A 23476-nucleotide genomic window follows, 5' to 3' on the forward strand; every position below is an offset into this window, starting at 1 on the left:
TTGAAATGTTATCGTGTAAATGGAGCCTAAAAATGCCCGTGTGCAGTTGGGATGATCTAATGGAAGGAAGATCAGTTCAGTATTAGTTGATACCATGAATGAGGTGTTGGATACCTGGACAGAGTGCTATCTAGGAAGGACACACCACCTCATTTCATTTTGAAACATTTCAGAAGCAACTGCAACGTAAGAGATTAGACAGCGTTCAGACAGGCGGTGGATTGCAGGTGAAAACTGTTAGAATGAGTTTAAGCGCTCACCACTGACTGTGTCGGTCTGCAGGCTGAAGAAGTGACGGGTGTGATCATGATGCTGCTGGTCATTTTGCTCTTGGTGATGGAGGTTTGGCGTGGTGAGCGTAGCACCGTCCCCGTCAGCGTCTCCCTGCTGTCAGAACCCACCGCGGTGGGCCTGAGTGTCAGCACGGGGCTGCTGCAGCGCTCCGAGGGCCTCTTGAACTGTGCTGCGCCCAAGTGGATGTGGATCTTGTTGTCCTCTGTCGTAATGATGTTGCTGTTGCCGTTGTATTTCCTGATCGGCGTCGGCCTCGGTTGCTTCTCCGGCGTCATCTTGATGACTGTGCGGCTCGCAGGGATTTCATGAGGGTCCGAAGAAGCGCATGCTTCTGCCACAGGAGTGGTGCTAACAGTAATGATGGACACTGGCGACTGAAGGCTGCTTCCGGCGCCGGTGCTCTTGTCTGGACTCTTTGCTCTGGAGATGGTGGTTATGGTGACGGGGGATTTGGCGCGGTCGAGACCTCCCATCACATCGCAGGCCTTCGAGGTCACAGTGGTGGGCTTGGGGACGATGGTGATGCGAGGTTTCTGAAACCCAAGAGTGGGTATTATGGTGGTGCTGGAGAAGAAATCTTCAGCTCGAGGGCTGGTGATCTCCAGAGTGGCGGTGCTGTTCTCGCGATCCGGCGTCACTCGGATGTGAAGCGGCTGACCCGGCTTTGGGGACATGCTCAATTCAGGCGGACGGAGCAGAAACGCCCCGTTAGTCTTCTCTGGAGTTGTTGCTGTACCTTCCTTCTTCTTCATCCAGGGGATCCACGATTTTCTCGCCCCGAGGTCAGTTGATGCCGGAGGGTATCGGTCGAGGACCGTGGGCTTCTTTAGACCACGTTGTCTGAGGTTGCTCATCAGGTGGTTCTCCTCCTGGACTGATTTCCGGATGAAGCCTGCCGCTGTGTCGTCCTCCACTGCCTCGCTGGGCAATGCGTCTGTCTGGACGGCTGTGGAGGTAACCGGGATGTCGACCATCCTACGACCGTTCGTACCTGGCCTCAGGGCGCGACTGTAGCGCTTGGTGGCTTCCAGTTCTCTGGTGAGGCTCTCCACTTCCTGGCTCATGTTCCTCTTCTTCTGCTCCTCCTCCATGAACCTCTGCTGGAGGACAATGAAGTCTACCTGCAGCTGGGAAAGCTGGTCCTCCTTGTTCATCAGTTCGTGGATTTTCTCCTTCAGCGCCTGCACATCCACCTGCAGCTCTCGGGATTTGGCCTCCTCCAGTTTGCAGCGGACTCGCAGCACGGCCTCCGAACTCCTGACCTCCCCCTTCTCGATGGCCTTGTTCCTGGCGATCTGACTCTTCATGTCCTCCAGCAGCTTGGACAGGGTGTTCGCTTTATCCTGCTCGGCTCTGAATTTCTTCTCCAGCAGGTCATACTCGTCCTCGGTTTTCATGAGGTCTCCCTCCACCACCTCGAGCTGTTTGAGCCTGCTCTTGAGTCTTTCTATCTCCAAAGTCAGCTCTGTCACTTTGTTGTCTTCGTCCGGATTTTTCTCCTTGTCGGCCCACTTCCTCTGCATCTCCCGCTCCGCCTCTTCAAGTCCTTCTATTCTGATTTTCATTCCACTCAGCATATTATTTAAATCCCGACACGCTTCCTCTTCACTTGCAAGTTTGTTTCTCAGCTCTTCTTTCTCCTCCGTGAGACTTGTCACTTGGATCTCCATTTCTGATTTGAATTTGAGAAGTTTCTTGCTCTCCTCGATCAGCTTCTCTGTCACGTCCGTCACCTTGCTCTGCTCCGCTTTGAACATCTTACTGAACTCGTCACTTTTCTGCTCCTCCTGCTTCAATCTCTCCGCCATGTTTTTCCTTTCATCCACCAGTATGACGGTGAAGGACTTCATCTTCATGAGGTCGTCTTTGAGGGCCATTTCAGCCTTTTCGAACTTGGACTCTGAAGACTCAAGCTCCTTCAGCCTGTTTTTCACCGTCTCCAGCTCGCCGGCCAAATCCTTCACCGCATGTTTCTCTTTTTCCAGGTTGGTGTGAAGCTGCTCGCACTCTGTTTTGCTCTTGTTGAAAGCCCCCTCTAGTTTCTCCAGCTCCACCATCCTCTTCTGGAGTTTGTCTACATCCAACCTCAGCTCCTTGCTGTGGTTCTCCTCGTCCTGCAGCTTCTTCCTCAGCTCCTTGCACTGACTCTCAGTTTTGGTGATCTCCTCGTCTTTGCCCTCCATCTCCAGCACCCTCTTTCGCAGATTCTCCAGCTCGGACATGAGAGAAGAGTTCCCACACTCCCCTTTGCTGATCTTCTCCCGCAGCTCCTGCAGGTCCTCCTCAGATTTCTGCAGCGCTTTCTTGCTCTCCTCGAGCTCCTCAATCTTGTTGGCCAGTCCGGCCAGTTTCAGCCTCAGCTGCCGGCTCTGGGACTCCTGGTCCGCCAACTTGGAGGTCATCTCCTCATGTTCCTGCACAAACCTGGCTGCTTTGTGCTCCAGCTCGGCCTCCAGCTTGAGGACCTTCTGGTTGTCCTCCTTGGCGGTGCTGCTCACTGCCGCCAGTCGCTGCTCTTTGTCCTGCAGCTTCTGAGTGAGGTCCTGGATCTTCTGGCTCTGCTGGTCGATCTGCTCAATGTGCAGCTGCCGCTCGTCGACCAACATCAGGGCGAAGGACTTCAGCTTGACCAGCTCTGCTCTGACCTTCTCCAGCCGCCGGCTGTGGTCATTGTCCTTGCGAGCCTGGTAGGCCTTCTCCTGCTCCAACAGTCGCTTCAGTCTACAAAGATAGAGTCAGTAGGAAACATTAGCAGAAAAGCAAAAAACATCTTCAAACTTACTTAAGTGACAAATTAATACTTATTAATTACTTTCAGTAACAGAGGGAGAATCATTTTTATGAGTTGTCATTCTTAGTCATTATTAGAAAAAAATAAGAAAAATTTAATTAATCAGACAATAATTAATCTTCAGGAATTCATCACTGTAAGAAAAATAACAGGAAGAAATAAGGAAGTTACTCAACCTTATTGCTTGTTTGATAATGGCTTAACTAGTAAATATGAAAGAATAAAAAAAACGTAAAATCTGTGCTTGAGAATAGGAACTGTGCACATACATTCTTCGAGCATTACCCTGTTCGAGTCTCAGTTGAGTTTAAGGGTCTTTCCATATGTAGTTTGCATGTTCTCCCTGTTAGTTCTCCCAGATATAAAGGGTTAAAGATAAAAAATGTATTCCCTTGATAGGCAACTTCAATAAGTCTCCATAGAAATTTTCAAATTGATAATTTCACCAATGCAAACTTGCAACAATTACACAGAAAGATTGATGAGGAAAGAGTGGAAGGCTGTTCCAGCTGTTTGTAGATGTGTAACTAATCTCTGCGGGAGTCTGTGCATGAGTTTCATGTGTACTTACATCAGCCAGTCACAACACAAACAGCTCTCAGTTCTAAAAAAAAAAGCTCTCGTGAAAAATCCACCTCTCAACTACCCGCTGAGTCGTGATGCCCGGCAGGTTGATCCATATCTGAGAGGGTTTTTAAATAAAAGAAAAGCTGAGCAGGAGCCAAACTGCTGCTGACAGCTTCAGGGAGTGAAAGGAGGAGGAGCCTCAACACTGCAGGGAGTCACCTGCACCTTCCTCACACATGATTGGATGAAAAACAAATGAAAGTGTGTGTTGTGCTGATGTCATCACCTATTGATCATATATGGCACAGAGAGGTGTGGCCTTTCATTCTTTCTTTTACTAAAATCTATCTATCTATCTATCTATCTATCTATCTATCTATCTATCTATCTATCTATCTATCTATCTATCTATCTATCTATCTATCTATCTATCTGTCTATCTCTATCTATCTTTATTTATTGCTAAACTTAACTTAAGCATTCACTGAAAGCTAAAAGGACATAATTAAAATAGTTTGTAAATTAAAATATAGTGTGTATGTGTAGAGTCTTCATTAATTCCATAGTTTTACCATGAATAAATACGCATTAGTAAGCTTCAGTCTTAAGAACAACATTCAATTAATCGCAATTAATTACAGAAAATTGTGTGATTAATTAGTTAATTATCTTTACCGATCAACAGCACTCATTATTATTATTATTATTAGTAGTAGTAGTAGTAGTAGTAGTATATTATAAAGCAAAGAAAGTAGAAATATTTGTCCTTAAAATTAGACAACAAATTTTAAATGTCTGAAAAATATATAGTCAAGTACATTATTAATGAAGTACAACTATTCAGTTACTTGCCACCTGTGGCCTGTAGTTCACCTTCATACAGACAAACAAATTGTGCATCTTCTGAATGTGTACCAACTGCTCCATTGCTTATTTTCATCACTAAACGCCTTGTATTAAATTAATCATTTTATTCCATTTCACATCACTGCGACTTTTCTAACTTAATCTCGGTGTCGATCCAACTGGCAGCGAGTGCAGCCTGCAGGAAGCGGCTGGAGGAGCCCTGAAGTAGAACCCACGAAGCGGAGCTTCAAAAATATGACAAACATCAACGAGGATCTTAACCTGGGTGCATTCAGGGTCGTGTCATATTGTTCACAGGCTCTCAGCAGGCAGGTTTGAAGGACGTCACTTAAATAAATGAGGCGCAGTGAAGCATTCCTCCACATCGGGGCCTTTATCTGAGGCTTCTTGGCGTTTGAGGAGAAGATATAACAGTTTTCCTTGACGTCTAAAATGTCGGGAATAAAATGTGAAGCACAGCTTAAATGAGCTACTGGTCTCTTTTTTAAAATCAGTAATGTAGTTCCAGTTGTTGAGGTTTTAGTTTATCTCAGCTCTTTCGTTGCTGTTTCTTCTTGTTGTCATTTGTCGTAGAAGATAGAAAATCTTTCTCCCAGGAGCAGAGTTTAACATGGAAATCAGTCATTATCAAGACCAAGACAAGACCAAGACCTAGAAAATGGGATCTTAAGACCATGACCGTTCAAAAAAACAACAAACCTGCGTTAGACACTGCTAACAGCGCAGTGCTACAGCTAAGCTAAAGTGTCACAGAAACAATAACATTAGACAGATTTCACCAAATTAGGGTTAAAACTAACAGTCACTTTGTCAAGTAACCACAAGCGAACAATTTTCCTGAACAATTGAAAAATTTGTCATTACTACTAAATAACAAAAACTTCTATTAGTGCTACTGTTAGCATTGCTACAATGGTAGCATTCCCAGTTAAATTACGATTAAAATTTCCTTTTGAAAGAAGCAAGTAGTAACTGTAAGGCTCATTTTAAGAAGCTCACACAACTCCAGTCCTCTCTCACTTACAGGAAATAATACAACAGTAAAATAAATGTTTTCATCCTCCTGTGCGTCAAATCTGAGGGCTCAAGATAAGCATCGTGCGGCGGATGAAACTTCCTGTAAGTCCCAGCCTCAAAGAGTTTGGATGGTCGGGTGCTGTACAATGATGTCATGTGTCTCTGATGGCTGGATAAGACTCCATTCATCACCTCCCCCATCCAGAAACCCTGCTGCAGGTTTTATCTGACGCCTGCTGCTGCGCAAATAAACATGTAACTGCAGAAGATGTTTGTCCGAAACTACTAAACTCAGATTCTGTCAAAGAAACGGATCAAAACGTGCTGAGAACAGACGAGAAGTTAATTCATGGATCCTATTTCTGAGATGACAAAAGAAGTTATCTTTTGAAGACTCTCTTGATTTAAGTGAATACATTTCCATGAGTTTTTAGTGTTTCAACAAGATGCTTGAAATTCTCAGGAAGATTTCTCCCTGTTGATTGCCTTTCATACAGGAGTGTCAAACATTTATATTTTGGGGGCCACATTCAGCCCAATTTCATCTTGAGTGTGCCGGACCAGTACAATAGTGCCATATAAACCTTTAATTTTAAACTTTGAAGTTTTTCGTTGTTGTGGAGCAGAGTATACATTATGAAAATATCTATATTAGTCACAAATTCCAAACAATTACAACAGAAACTGACCACAGTCTCAACATAAAGCCAATTTTAATGAAACCTTCTGGTGCAAAATACAGTGAAATGTAGAAAAAACTATTAGTTTATTATTAGTCACTGATAACCTCAGTTCAGTTGTGTCGCTACTCTTAAGATATTTGTTTTAAAAAAAATCAATGTTTAACTGTTGGTGGTTTGGCCGGATTGGAGCCTTTTGCGAGCCGGTTTTGGCCCACGAGGATCATGTTTGATATCACCGTTCTATATTTTTAGGTCTTCAAATGGAAAGTCCACACAAAAAAATAGTGAAATAACTCCAGAGTTTTATTTCATGTGAGAAAACAATCAGAATCAGAAGAATTTCTTCTTCATTGTTCGATTACGTTCTGCATTTAGTGTGCAGTTTTGCATTTAACATTTAATGAAACAGATTTTCTATTCGCACAGTTGAATCTGATGATGAATTTCTTGCAGAGACGCGGTTCTTCTTGTATCTTGGAGGTTGTATTTTGGGGTCATTTTCCAGCAGAAATCATGAGTACAGTACCCCCATCCCTCGCCCGGGCCTCACCTCTCCCTCTCCTGCTCCAGCAGGTTGGTGAAGTCGTCGCTCTTGTTCATGAAGTCGGCGTGCTTCCTCTTCTCGTTGTCCAGGTCCGCCACGGTGCGCCGGTGACACTTCTCGGCCAGCAGCAGCTGCTCCAGCATCCTTCTGTACGTCTCCTTCTGTTTGTCCTCCAGACGGTCCAACTGGGGGGGGGGGGAGAGGAGACGGGGAGAAAGAGGAGGAGGAGGAGGGTTCAGGCTGCACATCTGCCCCGGACACAATAACCCAGGAGCATTCGCCTCGGTCCTGCTGACATTGTTCTGGTGTGGAGACGCTCTCTCTGCACTGTCCCAAACAGTTTCACGCTCTCTGCTCATTCGTCCGGCCTTTTCACCCGACACAGTTCAGCATGCATGGAAAATTATGTTCTCAAGATTTGCGGCCATAGAATCCACCACACATTCAGACAGTACAGGTCTCATATGACCACTAATGTTTAAATCACATGACTGTAACTTCCTTAAATTAACTAATTTAATTCAAATTGTGCCACAAATATATGCAGGTGTAGAATCTATGACAATATATTTCATTATATTATATAAACAGTATATAATTTAAACTGCTTACAATCACTCAAATGCTGTTAACATTTGCTAATTGATTATTGTTCTTCTGTCTCTGATTGTTTTGCAGCACTTTTATAGCAGATAACTCACACAGGTCACCTCTGTGAGTTACTGTGAAATCAAAAACAAAGAGCAGTTCCTCATCAACATTGCAAGACTGAAGAAATAGTGGACAGTGATTGCTGCATCTCTCACCTCGGCCATGGGTCTCTCATACACGTCTTCTGTGCTGCTGCCGCCGTGGACGAGCATCCCGTCCCTCTGCAGCGCCTGCAGGGGTTTGGTGGCCACGGCCGAGCCGTAGTGGGCCTCCAGGGCCTCCGGTGGGGTTCTCTGTGTCTTCATCAGGCCGATGATGTCCTCTCTGGCCTGAGGGATGAACAGCGGGACAAAACACTGCACATTCAAAACCACACCTGAACACAGACGTGTAGGAAGCAGTTAAAGAAAGCATCTGTTTCAATTCTATTCAATTCATTTCTATAGCTACAAATACAAGACTGTCATTTCAAGGCACTTTTATAACAGAAAAACCCAACAATTCCACATGAGCAAGGATAAGAGACAGTAAATATGAACTTCCTTTTAAAAGGAAGAAACCTCAGTGTAAAAGCAGCTCAGTGCAGTAAACGTCTCCCAGAAGCCTAAACCGAGAGCAGCTTCACTAGAAAAAGGTTCAGGGTGGCCTGGTTGTTAAGAGTTTTATAGTTAAAAAGAAAGATTTAAAATTCTAGATTTAAGAGTAAGACAATGAAGAGAAGCGAATATTGGATTGATGTGATCTGTCCTCCTGGTTCCTGTCAGGAATCTCTCAGCAATAAGTTTTATTCCAAATTATTGCTATGATCATATTTATTTAGCTTGTTAGTTGTTTAGCTCATAAAAATAATGAGGCGTTAAAACTGTGTTGACATACTGACGTGTCTTCTTTTGTCTAAAAAGAATCTGAAAACGAATTGAAATTTTTTTTAATAAAAAATACTTCAGTTATAAATATTAATCAAAAAAATAGCAATTACTATTAATTCTTATTTTAATGAACGAACAAACGATTCACTTCTGGTCAGAATTCAACACAAACAATACAAACACCAACAAAGTACTGTTCACTTTAAATGACCAAGGAAGGGAATAGCCAGTTGATTATTTATGGATAAATTAAAAAGAAAAACAACTAATTGATTAGAAATCAGTAAAAATTGTCATTATTACAATTATCACCACAGAAAACCGGAACATATTTAATAAAAAATATAGAAATGAGTCTGAAATACATCAATTGCAAGAAGATCACTTCTAACTTCTCACATAACACCAATAAAACCTTTCATTGTGTATTTTTCATATTATTTGAAATATTCATTTAAGCTAAGTTTTACCCCTTTGAATCACAATGATGCACAAAAACATAGAATAATAAAAAAAAAAATGAAATTGATACCATTTTTAAAAGAAGTAAACAGATTAAAAAGCTCTTTTCAACAGTTGTAATTACAAATTTCTGAACGTAAGACGCTCCAGATCAGAGGTTATAAAAAGCTTTGGTGTTTATATCGATTGACTGTGAAGGAATAAATAAGCAGACTTGAATCCGATGTCATTCAAACTGATTTAGGTTTTCCAGTCGGTCTCTTTAGGTTCTTGAATATTTGCACCGCGACGTCTTCGCTCATCAGCTGGATGTGAAGCTCCACCCGGCTGGTGGACATGACCTCACCAAGTCCTGTCACACTGATAACACAGTTTGGATCTGGACCGTCAGGATTTATCAGATATGAACCAGCAGTTGGCGCTGTATTCCCCTCATAGCAAGAAGAAGAAGAAGAAAGACGACTCTCTGGGATTTACTGTCAGTGCAGTCGTTTGGTTGTAGAATCCTCACTCTTGAAGTTGAATGACGATGGTTCAGACTGGGACCATCTTGATGTGAGGAAACAGAGCCAACCACTGCACCACTGCTCCTCCCAGGTGCAGCCTGCAAAAACTGGTGCAACAGCCGAGCTAATCTATTTGGGTAGACGCACATGAGAAGAACATGAATTCATCTTCAACTCTCTCTGTTGTTTTCTCTTTCCTCTCCTTCTATTCATGAGGTTTCTGATATGAAAGCCAAAATTCAAATTGTCGCCCAGCTGTCATCTTTGTGTTAAAAATCCTGCTCTGCAGCGTCTGTTTTCTTTTCTTTCTTTTTTTTTTCTTTGGAGCCCGATCAGAACAAAAGCGGCTCCTCCTGTGCAAAATGTCACTCTCTAATGGAAAATATGCAACCCGCCCCCAAACGGAGGACGGAAACCGAGGGAGAGGCAGCAGCATCCTGCCCCTCTGGAGATGAATTTATGAATGTGGTTCCATTAGAGAATCATTATCAGACCGGAGCCCAGCAGCAGCTGGCGGGCCGCTTCCACACAGGAGAAGCTTGTTTTCAAAATCGGAGCCATCGCACGCTGCCAGACGTCAATATGTCCCCACAGGTTTCTTTGACTGGTGGAAACCATGTAGGACTGTGACCCACCTCCGAGGTAGGTAGTCCTGCAATCACAAACACACTCATCTGTCTCCTCCACTGTTTTATAGAACAGAATACAGCGGCTTCCCTCCTCGGAGGTGTCCCTCAAGGTTCACATCTCGGCACCTTCTTCATTCTATACCTGTTCCCAGTCGGTCAGAACATTGACCGTCAAGGTCTCCATCAAGACCTACCTCCACTGGCATCTCCTCCACCCCGACAAACCGCATCACAGACCTAAAACCATCAGTTCAAACGCGAGTCCTTCACTCTGAACCTCTTCTTGCATCCAAAATCTTGTCGTCATCTTTGACCAAACTCATTCCTCTGTGGCACAATGACCCTTAAATTTAAACTTTAAAGTTTGTCTTTGTTGTGGCCACAGAGTATACATGATCAAAATGTCTATATTTTCACAAAACCAAACAATTACCATCGAAAATGAGAACCATCTCAACAGGAAGCCGACCTACCCCAAACTGCTCCTAATGGAAGGACCGGGTGCCTTGCATGGCAGCCGAATGTGTGTGTGCATGGGTGAATGTGACCAACAGTGAAACCCATCTACCGTTTACCTGCAGAACACCTGTACTGCATGAATGTGCAGATTGAACCCGCTTTCTGGAGGATCTCGGTAAATCCAGCCACGTGCGTTGATAATGGTGAAATGGTGTATTTGACTGGTACCTGTACTTCTCCCTCCATGATGCCCAGCAGCTGGAGCAGGTCCTTCTTGGACAGGTCTGGAGTTGCAGGTTTCTGGACTTCTGCCTGTTTCTGAGGTCTCTTGGTCGTTCCGGACGACCCCGTCCTCACGTCCTTCGTCTTCCTCTTCGTCAGCTCGGGCGCGTTCACCGCTTCCTGCTTGATAAAACTTTTGGTGGGCTGGATGTGCCCCTCATCGGGACTCTCCATGGTGCAGCTCCTGGATCGCATTTCTTCTCAAAGCTGCGAGGAGAAAGAAAATAGATGCTACTGACCCTCAACCAAGAAAAAGAACCATTTGTTCTGCATGACATTTTCTCTACAGTACAAGTTTTGATCTTATTTTCCTCCCTTTTGGGCCACTGAATGTCAGATTTTTAAACGGAATCCAACAGAAATACACTCCAGTTGTTAATTCCTGATTTTTGGCTGATCTCGATACACCACGAGGGGAACATTAGAAAGTGATGACAGCAGCACAAGAAAATAAAAACTATCCACCATGATGGATTACCCAGCTTATTTTTCAAAGTTTCTACTAAAACCAAAATGTTTTCGGGAAATAGTGCAACAGACTGAAAATCTAAAATCTGGATTACTGTATATACATGAACTATAGTTATGTGTATATTTAGTATATGTTTTTGCATCTTTTTTATTAGTTATGCTCTTTTTGGCTTAATTTGGGCAAAAGTCCATATTGAATGGTTTTACAAGTTGTTAATTTTCATGCCTTTTATTGTAGGCATTATAGGTTTTTATTGTATTGTAGGGATCATTTTGTGTTGTAAGATACTTCTAGTGGCCACAGTGAGAATAACAGGAGCAGCAGAAAAAGTTGAGGCAAAAAACAGGATTTGAATCAAACAGAATTGACCCCAAACCTCTTATAATGTACTTAACACACACATATATATATATTATGACTGGGGTTATTTATGTATTAAAAGGCCAAAGAACTAACTGGTTAATTTTGAGAAAGCCAACATGTCATATAAATCTTTATAAAGACGGAAGCTAACATTTATGTATATTTTTTTAACTACAACTTGTGAAATATGATGTTTCTTGGGTTGGTTTTCAACTTTCCAATACATTTTAATTAGATACAAATAGCATTAAGTTGTGTTTTTGACAACTAAGGGAAAAGAAACCACAAGAATAACAGCTCAAAGTGGATATTCAATTATTTTAGAAAGATAAGGCCCCATGTTCAAAACATTTCAAGTGTTTTTGTGTTTTTGTTTCAGAAAAAGTTTTGGAAACAATGTTCATTTACACAGTGCTGAAAACAATGTAGTGTTCATGTTGGGCCACTAGTGGGTGCCGTTTGTTATTTTTGCAATGAAACCACACTGCCTCACCTTCAGCGCAGGCGACTGTGATAAAGCTGTTGATGGCTTTACGGCTGAGGAAAGACATTTACCAAAATAAAAGCTGCTGTGATGTTGAGGAGGTCATGGAAAAGTACATCAAACTACCCAGAGATGATTGGAGGGGCGCTCTTTAGCTGGAAATAGATGTTTATTGTACACAGAAGGTGTAATAATGGCATCATGTGGCCCTTCACCAGAGTCTGAAGTTGTTCTTGGCTTTGGGGTTTCTCCTCCTCCCCTCCTCTGTCACCGCTCTGAGGTTGTAACTCGTGGGAGTAGTTGCCGTGACCCCCCCCCCCCCCCCCCCCCCCCCCCCCCTCCCCCCGACAACTATTTATACCCTGCGCTGCTAACGTGGGTTGCTACCGCTCGTCTGCCAGGATTCTCTGCAGCTGAGTCACGGGCGGCTTTTTAACTCAGACCTGCAGCCTCGGCGAACTCTGGCCTCGTTCTCATCCAGCGGACCCTGGACCTGTTGTTTTCTCAGGACCACCCCCGCCACCCCCCACCACCCCACCACACCCACCCACCCACCCTCCCAGCCCCACACCAGCTGTCCACGTCTTCACCTTTTGTGGAAGCTGACATCATGTGACATCAATGACATCACTCAGTGTTGTGGATCGAGTTACACTCCTGAATCCAGGTCTTTCATTGTAACACATGTTGGAAATCACATGTTAGGCCTTGTTTACCCGACAATGTTTTGAGTGTGTGTGTGTGTGTGTGTGTGTGTGTGTGTGTGTGTGTGTGTGTGTGTGTGTGTGTGTGTGTGTGTGTGTGTGTGTGTGTGTAGGGGGGAGGGGGGGGGGATTCCAAATTCACATTTCACATTTCAGAAAACTTTATTTACAAATGGGGATAAACTACAACAAACTACAAATAATTCAAAAAAAGTATTATGTAGGTGCAAATTGGCAATGGAAACGCAACTCTTTGAAAACACTGCGACTCCGTCTCCGTGGAAACGCTGCTATTGTGCTATTTAAAGATGTTGTTCAGTATATTTTGGTATTAGAATGTGAATTAGTCTCTATTAAGACCCTTGAGAAGTGATCCAAACCCCTGATGAATGCAGCTATGATGTCTAAAACAAAATACATGTTTTTACAATAAAACAATTAAAAAACACAAAAACAAACATACATCACTACAACAATACATGACATGTCCAGTTTCATCAAAATCACAGCTTTTGTTAAGGCACAACTACTCAGCAAGCAAATACCTTCTTTTTAAGGTGCTAAAAATATTGTACAGTGTTAGGAAACAATCTACAGAAGTTACAGTGGAAAACCATTTATCCACAACAGTCGAAGACAATCAAAGCAATAGAATATTTCATTGTAATTAATATAATCACTTTCTGTAAAATAAGACTCAGTTATGTTTACAGGTTAAAAACAGAGTAGAGGACACATTTTAGTGTGAAAATGCATTAAATTTGTGTGACGTCAAAAGGAACTACACTTGCATTTAGTTTTTACTCTCAACACCGCATATGTTGGTATGAATTCACAGATCAAGGTATATTTTATGTAACACGACTGCCACCGCGGTTAATAAAGGTGATTCTCAAAGCTTGGCTCTGCAGCCGAATCACAGAGTAAACAGTGAGTATGAAGCCTGTAAATAGAGAGCGGATGTTTACAGGTTGGACACTTTTCATTCGTGCTGCCAAGTGTTGCATCAAAGTGTTTGAGAGGTCAAAAGTGACCCGAGCTGCGCCGTCGCAGAGTCAACTCATCTGGGGGAAACGTTCACCTTCACAGCGGGGAGGTCAGGTTAGTTTCGCACTGCGGCCTCCTCCGCGTCACTCACGTCCCACCTAAACAACCATCCTTGTTTTCAGACTGAGAGTTTCACCCGGAGCGGCGACATTCAAGACTCAAATTGCAGTTTTTTTTTAGCATTTTTCATTAAATTAAATTCACCTGGAGCCGCAAGACATGTTTAATCTCAAAAACGAGGATTACACAACCCGTACGGTTGCATTTATGGATTTGTTATACATATATAAACTGTTGTTAGGTGGCAGACAGCTTTACATCTATTATTTAAAAATGGTAAATGTTTAATCTAACTTTCTATCTGTTTTTGCATTTATAGCCATGTTTAGCTTTTAGTTAGTTTTTACATATTTTAGTCGTAGATTAAGCCTTTTTTTATTGTTGCTGCTTTGTTTTGTTTTCATTAGTTTGCAAACATATTCCTCCCACTAACATCCTCCTCCTGATGAAACTTCATAAACATACAGATTATAGAGCATCTTCCTTTTTAACTACTTCCGATAAGTGAACCTTCCTTTTCCCATTTCAGCCTGACATTAACTCACGTGTGAAAGCAGGTCAATAAAAAGATGGCGGTCTGGACGCACTCGACCTTTGTGCGTTTGAGAGTTGACCTCTGACCTCTGGACTGAGCCGAGTTGATCCTTTGACCTACTTTAGCCCTCGCGCTCGATCTACTTTCACGAGCGATAAAAATACACACAATCTGATCGTTTCACTGCGAGAGCATCAAGCGCTCTGTAAAGTTCAAGCTGATGTCGCCTCAAATGGCTTTTCATCTGCAGGAGAAACGTAAATAAACCCAACATGCAGGCTGGAGAGTGAAATGTGGAACGTGGCTTCTTGCAGCTGTTTGTTTGGGGGGATTTAACAGGGTAATTTTAGGGTCCTTCCCTGGCGCTCGGGATCCGATTGACGAAGGCTATCCCTTTATAAACCATCGGCAGTCCCACGGATGCCTCAACCTTCATTTCACTCCGTCGCAGCTGCAGATCAACGACAAGGTTTGTTGTGAATAAACCAAAACGCCAACGAACTGCATCAGTTCCCAAACTCGCTGGCTCACGTTTCCTTGGAATCTCTTCAGATTGTCCCATACGAGTCCCAGTGTGACTATAGAAGGAGGCGGTTTTCCTGCAGACGGTGATTGTTTTCTCATTCTCACCGAAGCTGAACCACAGAGTGCCACAGCCATTATCGGGATTAGATTGAGCCACAATAAGCAAGTGTTGCTGCAGGAGGACGATTAAAGCCGCTCCAGCCTGAGTCTTTTATATAAAAAGATGAAAATGCTGTAAAAACAGAGCAGGGTGTGCTGGGAAATCTGTAACAAAACGTCGCAGCCACATAGCCACATATTCTCAACGTTGTGTTTTAAGTTTGCATGTTCACGCGTTTTCACAAGCACTACATGTTCATGCTTCAGGCCACGTTCATGTTACAATGCAAAACGTTCTTGTTTACAGGAAAATGTTTTGAAAGACGATGTCCAATTCCACAGAAATGCTGAAAAAGAATCTAGTTTTCAGGAGAAATTGTGAAAACACAATTGTATTTTGGTCAGTTTTACACTTTCCAATTGAATTTCTTTATGAAATATAAAGACAGTATTGTCGTGTTTTTTTTCCAGACTTACTCTATGATATCAGAAACAAAACATAAAATATCCTTCAGTGACACCCAAATACTGCTATTCAGTCACCTATAAAAGTTTAAAGATTGCAAAAATTTGTAAAACTTTGGCTATACAACACTATTCAGCACTAATGTGTGACATTATAATGCATTATTTACTAAAAGATATTCTTAAATACGACTACCATTAATTAATTAATTAAACTTACAGGGAGAAAGTTGTGCTTCATCAAAGGTAAAAGAGCAAAATATATCTGCATATTATATTTCATTATGTCATTAATTCCAGTTATCAATTTGTTGGAAAAAGAAGAAATACAGAAGTTACCAAATATTGGCAATTGGTTATAATTCATCATTGTCAAATTTCAAAAGAAAACTCGCCAGTTTTGACCTAAATTCCACTCATACCGTCAACTGCGGAGTCCCTCAAGGTTCAGTCCTTGGCCCACCGCTTTTCACCCTCAACTCTATGTAAAGACGCATTTTGTGCTTCTCCGTCCACCGTCACTCTCTCCACACTCGTCCTCTGTCTGCCGGAGTAAAAAGCATTGATGCTCCACAACTTTGTGGCACTAAATAGCTTGAAAACTGTGGCTATTCGCCGGCAGACCTCCCAGATCCGGTCATTTCCCGTAACCACCGTAACCTCCTGTGGTCGGGACGTCCCTCTTTCTTCCGCTGTCAACAACCTCGGTGTCCAGTTTTGTGAAGACCTGTCAGTGTGCTTTGAGACTTACAATGAAGCAACTCCACCAGAAGATCATCCAGAGATTAATAATTAGCCTCACATTAGCAGTTGTTTCTTTACCAGATGTTCTCATTTGCCTCTCTTGTACTCACAGTGACCACTAGGGGATGGAATAAATGCTCCAGATTTGCTGAAAATGATAAAAACATTAGTATTTCTCAAACTACATCTCATTAGAAGCTTTATGCCTCATTATAAAGAAGTCATTGTAGTTGAGAAAATTGGATAATAAAAGATTACTGTGTTCTTGTCGCTATTTATAATTTTTGTCCATATTACACCGTTTCTAATATTCTGGGTGGTAGTGTTTTATAACTATCCAGAGTACTTATGTACAAGATCTTTGGTAAAATGACATGAATGAGAGGGTACACATCTTTTTTGTTGTTGTTTTGGCAGCCGTGCAGCAGCTCCTCCGTCCCTCCAGCTCCGTCAGACTCCGTTTCTCACACGCTGCAGGATTTACGCATGTGGACTCACGTTTGACTATATAAGGACATCAGTGGCTCCTCGAGGGGGTTTAAAAGGAGGTTATAGTGTCTGTAACGCTCCGTGAGAGGGGAAAAAAGTCCAGCAGCCACTCGCTAAGGCGACTTTAGATACTAAGGAGATGGAAAACACAGAGACCAAATCATTTCAGGGGTCCAATAGAATGACTGAAAGCAGTTCAATCTGATCAATTGTCAGGAGCAAAGTTTTGATTTAATTTACCTGTATTCATCATTCAAAGTGCATTTCTTACTGCATAGAACAATCACAACACGGGAAACAAATGTAGCGAGAACACATTTATAAATCTTTTTTATGTGCGATGTGTAAACGATCCATGTAAACGATGTCCGTTTACATGGAAACGGCAGAAACGCTGAAAATGTTGTAGTTAGCATGTTGGGCCACTAGTGGCTGCTGTTGTTTGTTTTGGTAATGAAACCACACACACGTGCAGCAGAGAACAATATCAATCCACTGTAAGCTTTAACAATGGGAGCACACGGTCATTCGTATGGACAGACGACGGAGTCGGATGGTTATTCCAGGTGACTCGTTTCAGAAACGCAGGCCTTTAAGTAAAATGCCTTGAAAACATGGTGATAAAAGTACCCCCCAAAATACGTACAGAAATGTGAGGACATGTCAAAATATTAAAACAGATCAAATGGAAGTTCCTGGGTTTTACTGGTTGTCATAAAAAAATTTAAAAAATCACAGGAGAATAGAACCGTGAGCGACACTGAATGAATCAGTACGAATCGATAGAAAAGCACCGGACCCTGGAGGCTCATGTGAAACACACACAGATCTGGACCGACGAGCACTTGTGCTTCTTGAAATAGTGTCACTTGTGAGCCGAGCTCTCGTTCCGCTGATTTCACAAATAGAACAATTAGAACGTGCGATGAGCGGCACGTGCTGCTGCCGCAGCAACGCTTTCTATTCTGAGATTTAAGAGCGCAGTTCTGTCCCTCTCTTTATTTGTGGAGTTTATCTGATTATTTTGCATCTTTTAACTGTAGTTTTGTGTCTCTGTTGTGGTTTACAAATGATTTTGGGTGTGTTTGTGATCCGTTTGTGTTGTTGATGAGCTGTTTCCTGATTATTTCGCTTCTTATTGCTGAAGTCTTGTCTATTTGTAATCCTGTGCATGTATCCAGGTCATTTCAATGTATTTAGTTACTTTTTCAGAGCAGCTTTTCCCAGTATTTGGACTCTGTTGTGGTTGTTCTATGTCTCTTTGAAGCAGCATCTTTTGCAGTGGTTCTAATGGTTTCTATGATCATTTTGCATGTTTACACTTCTTTCTACATAATTCTGGTTGTTTTATTTCTTTTTAGAGAAACTGGGTGTTTTTAAAGTAGTTTGGTTCCTTTTTGTGTTGGTTTTATGTTTCTTTGTGATAATTTTGCATCTTTTCACAATAGTTTTGGACCTCTTTTCAATCCCTTTGGTACAGGTTTTCCATCTCTGGTCATTTTTGTTGTTGTTTTTTTTACTGGTATTTTGTGACTGTGTTTGTTTTGTGACTTTTTGGAGTTATTTGATGAAACTTTTCTGTTCATTGTGGTTGTTTTCGTCATTTTACATCAGTTATGTGTATTTCTCACCATTTTTTTTATCACTTTTTGGTAAATTTGTGTGTTTTTGTGAAAAATGTAAGTACTTTAACCAATCCTTAGTTTCTTTGTCATTTATGTACTTTGATTTTTCATCTTATGTTTTTTTTCTAAACTCAATGCCAAAATCAAATCAAACTTTATTTATATAGCACTTTTCGTACAGATCGCAATGCAAAGTGCTTCCCAAAAAAAAAAAAATATATATACACACACACACACACACACACACACACACACACACACACACACACACACACACACACACACACACACACACACAAACACACACACACACCACCAACCTCAACTGCCCGTATCAAAATATAAAAACTGATGTACTAGGAGCGGAAACACCGTCCTAGGGGGCCGTCCACACTGAGAGGAGCCCCAGCCTACAGCTATGAGGGGCCCCGTCACAGCGGACCGCCCCGACCCAGCCGGTCAGGAGCCCACACCACGGTCCGTGAACCGCAATGCAGAGCTCCTGCCGCCGTGGCCAGAACGTTAACCAGGACGGCGCCCCCCCACAGGAAGACCAGACTCAACTCCCCATTTGGACCGCCCCCCTATGAGGAGACACTGGAGTAAAATAAATAAAAGATAAAACAATAAAATTAAAAAGTAAGTAAAATAATCAACTAATAAAAAATAAGTAAATAAATAGAAGCTTATAAAAGGAAATAAAAAGGATTAAGCTAAAACATTGACTACATTAAAAAACAGTAAGTAAAGTAATCAACTAATTAAAAGCTAAATTACAAAAGTGGTCTTGAGCCTGCTTTTAAAAACACCAACAGTCTCCTGAGGCACTGAGGCCCTCCGGCAGACTGTTCCACAAATGTGACCATAGTGACAGAACGAGGCCTCACCATAGGTCCTGGTCCAGACACTAGGAACCCTTAACAGGCCAGAGGACCTCAGGGGCGGCGAGGGCTCATATCGTAAAAGCAGGTCAGAAAGATAAGAAGACCCAAGACTATTAATACCCGGTTCACATGGCAGGATAATGAGGCCGATTTTGGCTCCGATTCTCCCCTTCCGACAATCTTAAGGACGCTCAGACCATCATCAGATAATCTTATCAGATAATCCTGCAGTGTGTGGTGTGTTGCTGCTCTCGTCTGCTCGGAAGGATGTCGGGACCGCTCCGATCTCAAATCGGGGATATTCAACATGTTGGATTGTTTTGGCCCGAGTTCTCATGGTGTGTGGTGTCCCCCGAGGGGAAAACGAGCACGAGCCTGTTGACTGTGACGTGTAGCCAATCAGAAAAAGAGGCGACGTAGTGGCGAGGAAACACCGGACCGGACCGACAACCATGCTCCCGTTGTCTCCACTCTTTTAACCAGCGCCTTTTCTTTTCAAAACGTGTTTTTTCAGATAAAAACACACCACAAACGATCGCCAATGCACCCTCTTTGTCCGCCATGTTTGTTGATGCTGGAAGCATGTTTGATCTCGAGAGGTTTTGTGAGATTTCCCGTCTGATGTGGGGACGTTCGCGAGTGAAATCGGTTCATGTGTGGCATGTTGATGTTGCCGTGTGGCTGCACACCACACACTGTAGGACCAAAACTGTTAAACCTGTGATTATTTATTGCAGTGTGTGGTCTCAGGTTTGGGAAATCTGCCGACAATTTTAAAATCCTGCCGTGTGAACCAGGCATAAGACATTTAAAAACTAATACTAAAAGCTTAAAATCAATCCTGGAACGCACGGGGAGCCAATGCAGTGACTTTAAGACAGGTGTAATGTCTTATTTTAAATGGGTCATATTATGCAAAATTCACTTTCTAATCATTTTCCAACAGTAATAATTGTCCCCACAACTCTGGCTTGTTTCAAGTTTTAAAAAGTGTGTTGCTCCAACCAGCCAATCAGAACTCAAACCCTATACAGTGTCATGGGGGGTTTCGCTAATCCAATCATGGTAGGCCCTCCCTTTGGCTCCTCCCACAATTAGACAGCTCTGCTCTGGCACATGGCACCATGAGAGGAAGTACTTCCTCCTCTTCCCAACATGGGCATGTGTGGGCGGAGCCAGTCCAGCTCACAAAGACACAGCAGATTCTGAATGTAGCTCCTATGATCCAAGATTCAAATCGAGGAAAATCAAGGAAAATCTGGATTTGGGGCAACAAACTTGGAATAAAATGTTTTTGGACCAAGGAGACTCATGAGAAAGTGTTGAAAAGCTGGATAGTATGACTCCTGAGTACATTCTGCCTATTTTCATTGATTTTAAGTCTCTTTTAGAGCTTTTTGTCAAATTTATGGCATTTTTCTGATCATTTAAAAACTTTTAAAGTTGGTTTGTCTCTCTGTGGTAACTGCATGACTTCTTTTGACTGATTTGGGATGTATTTCATATCACCTTGTTGCTGTCACAAGAGAAGGAAACCGTGGCAGATGCAGAAAGTTGCCACGTAACATTTGAGCCGTTCCAGGGCCGCGTCCTTGATCCCGATCCACTCCTCCAAACAAGACATCAGGGTCATTTTTGTTATATTAGAGCTTCCTTGTTAGCTTTATTGATTTGTGAAAGCCTTCAAAGTGTAAAACGAATGCGTGCGGTTTCTTCCAGGAAACTGAATCGAATTAAAACATTTATAAAACCAGACGGAGGAGCAACTGTTGCGCGTTTCGTTTAGCATCCAAAGATCTGGATTTCATTTATGACACAGACATTTGGAAGCGGCCACAGACTCTTAGTTAAGCTTTTCAGTTATGTCACCCGGCGATGAGGCAGGGACACCTTCCACTTTCTCCGTGAAGTCAGGTCACCATGGCCGGACCTGATGTGAAAACTCCCTCGTGGGGAAAGATTTGAGGAGTTACAGCACATTTTCAGACGAGGCGGGTTTCCACGAGCTGTAATCAGCAGTGGACCGGTCCAGAGAGCTGACGTCACTGCAGACATGCAGCTGAGCTCAGCTCTCACAGGCCTCCGAGATGGACGGAGCATGAGCTCACTTCCCCTATAAACTCTGAGAGGACAGGGCCAGGTGAGGGAGGGGGGGAGCCGCTAGTTTTATGTCACTTTTACAAGCCTTGCGGCTCCCGAGCGGTCGGTGGTCAACACAATGTCACCCTCCTGAGAAAAGAGGCATTAGAGGGGGAAACCTTTCAGTGAACCCCCCCGACCCCCACACTGACCAGTAAAGACCACATTATCAAGTATGCATGAAGCCTCCGCTGTTAGAAAGAGGCTCTGAGCCATTTTCATAATCTTTTTTATGTAGTCTTTCTTAGTTTGTCGTCTTTTTTTGTCCTTTTTTAGTTGTTTACAGCTATTTTTTTAAAACAACCATGGTGAGAAAATGGTAGAACACGGACATTCTAGTGGACAGACGACCAAGTTGGATTGTTATTACAGTGACTGTCAACAATAAAACTACTAAGTCCCAGGAGAATCATCACGACATATTGTTCTGATTGTCCATCTACTGAGCATGTGCAGAAGAACTAGTTACTATGACCGTGGTGAGCATGTGCAGTAGCAGCATTTAATTGGAGAGTTTTCAAAAAGTAGCTTTTTTTGCCTGTGACCTCTGAGCATTTTTTTTCTCGTGGAGGCAGAGACAAAGTCAGACTATTTTCAGTAAGTTGCAATTTCCTCCATTTCCACGGCGTCGCAGCATTTTCAAAAAGTTCCACCGTGGGAGCTGTTTTCAAGAAGTTGTGTTTTCCGTGGTTGTGGAGCATTTGTGATCATTTTCCATGGTCTTCTGCTCATTTTGCATTTTCTCCTAGTTGTTAAATGTCTTTTTATTTAATGCAATTTGTTTGACATAGTTTTTGTGTCAAGTCATATCTTGTTTTAATATTTCAGAATCTCTTAATAACTTTTTTTTTTTTAAATCTTTAGGAGTAGTGTGACCCTTTGTGCTTGCTTCATGTCTTTTCACACCAGTTTTGTGACTCTAACTCTCACCATGGAGCTCTGAGTCCGACCTTCAACCACTTGTCGCAGGAGCTTTATCTCTGGCATCGCAGTTTTCCCAGCGTGCTCCATGCGGCCGTTATCGGAGGTTTGACGTTGGCCTCCTCCGACACACAGAAGTATACCCAAACAAAGCATCGCTCCCGTCCGCTGCCTGCTATGCTGTCATGGGAACAGCAGCTGCTGTTATAAAACCAAACAGGACGCGCTCAGACACCGGGCGGCCGAATTAGAACGCTGATCTCATGCTTCCAGTCTTATCAGCGGCCTCGGACGGCGAACCGCGGGGATACTGTGACATAAACCCAGGCGGTGGGATTTCAATCCGAACTGACAGAAAACAGCTTCGCCCCCGTGGTCCAAGCCACAGAGTCACACCTATTAAACCTGATATCCAGGCGGGCTTGTCGTCCTGGATTTGTCTTGATTGCAGATTTCTCCAAAGGGACGGCTGAACTCAACATCGTCAACAAAACACCTAATGAGGGCCTGATGTCTGTTTCAAATGAGCAAATTAGGTATATTTTATAAGATGTTTATTATGTGCGTTTATTATAAACACACACTTTTCTGAAACAAAAAAACGCAAAAACGTTGTGGCGTGAATGGCGCCTGAACAACATCAAAAAATAAATAACCTTAATTCGAATAATCCCTCATACTCTTCTGCTACAAGTGGCGCGTCATGGGATCAGTTTCAAGACACTGCAGATATTGCAGGCCAAAGAAATCAGATTACAGCGATGGGGACGATAAACATTTTTGATAACAATAATATTCTATCTTGTTAAACACCATGAATTAAACATTAGAAAGTGACTTTTGCTAAATATGGGACCTTTAAATCCGACGACTCTGAGTCCATTGTCCTAATCTCACCGGCTGTCCTTAAACACATTGCTTCTGTCAACTTCACATTTTAAGTGAAACTGATGTGCTGGCTCTATTTAACATCCCATATGGATTTGGAAGGACTGATGAAAATCTCACATCTGGATCATCACCAGAACCCAATCAGTCGCTGCCTGAAGTTGGAGAAACAGCCCGTCCAGCTAATTCTGGATGTGATTAATGATCTTTTTAAAAAAAAATTGATCTTGAAACGTCTCAGTCACACATAAAATGACAGACCGCGTCAAAAAAAAAAAAAAAAAAGTTGATTTTTTCCCCTTCTGACTTTAAATGAATGAAAAGATTGTTGTATGCGGTTGATAAACAGGGTCTTTCTAATGCATTCCCATTCATCCCAGTTATTGCCTCGGTCCAGGCTCTGCTGCCAGT

The 23476-nt window shown here is 42.6% G+C and overlaps 1 protein-coding gene across 2 annotated transcripts in view; it reads right to left on the bottom strand.

Moving 5' to 3' along the window:
• The window catches only part of filip1b (filamin A interacting protein 1b), a 34209-nt gene that overhangs the window by 5454 nt on the left and 5279 nt on the right, over nucleotides 1-23476 (bottom strand). For both annotated transcript variants that reach the window (XM_080491270.1, XM_080491269.1), the window contains exons 2-5: nucleotides 10568-10828; nucleotides 7570-7743; nucleotides 6770-6948; nucleotides 261-3015 (exon numbers count right to left, since the gene is read on the bottom strand). In XM_080491270.1, coding sequence (XP_080347396.1) covers nucleotides 261-3015; nucleotides 6770-6948; nucleotides 7570-7743; nucleotides 10568-10816 — 3357 coding nt within the window. In that variant the 5' untranslated portion in view covers nucleotides 10817-10828. The remainder of the gene's footprint in view (nucleotides 1-260; nucleotides 3016-6769; nucleotides 6949-7569; nucleotides 7744-10567; nucleotides 10829-23476) is intronic.

The sequence above is a fragment of the Lipophrys pholis genome (assembly GCF_963383615.2).
Source record: "Lipophrys pholis genome assembly, chromosome: 21".
NCBI lineage: Eukaryota > Metazoa > Chordata > Actinopteri > Blenniiformes > Blenniidae > Lipophrys > Lipophrys pholis.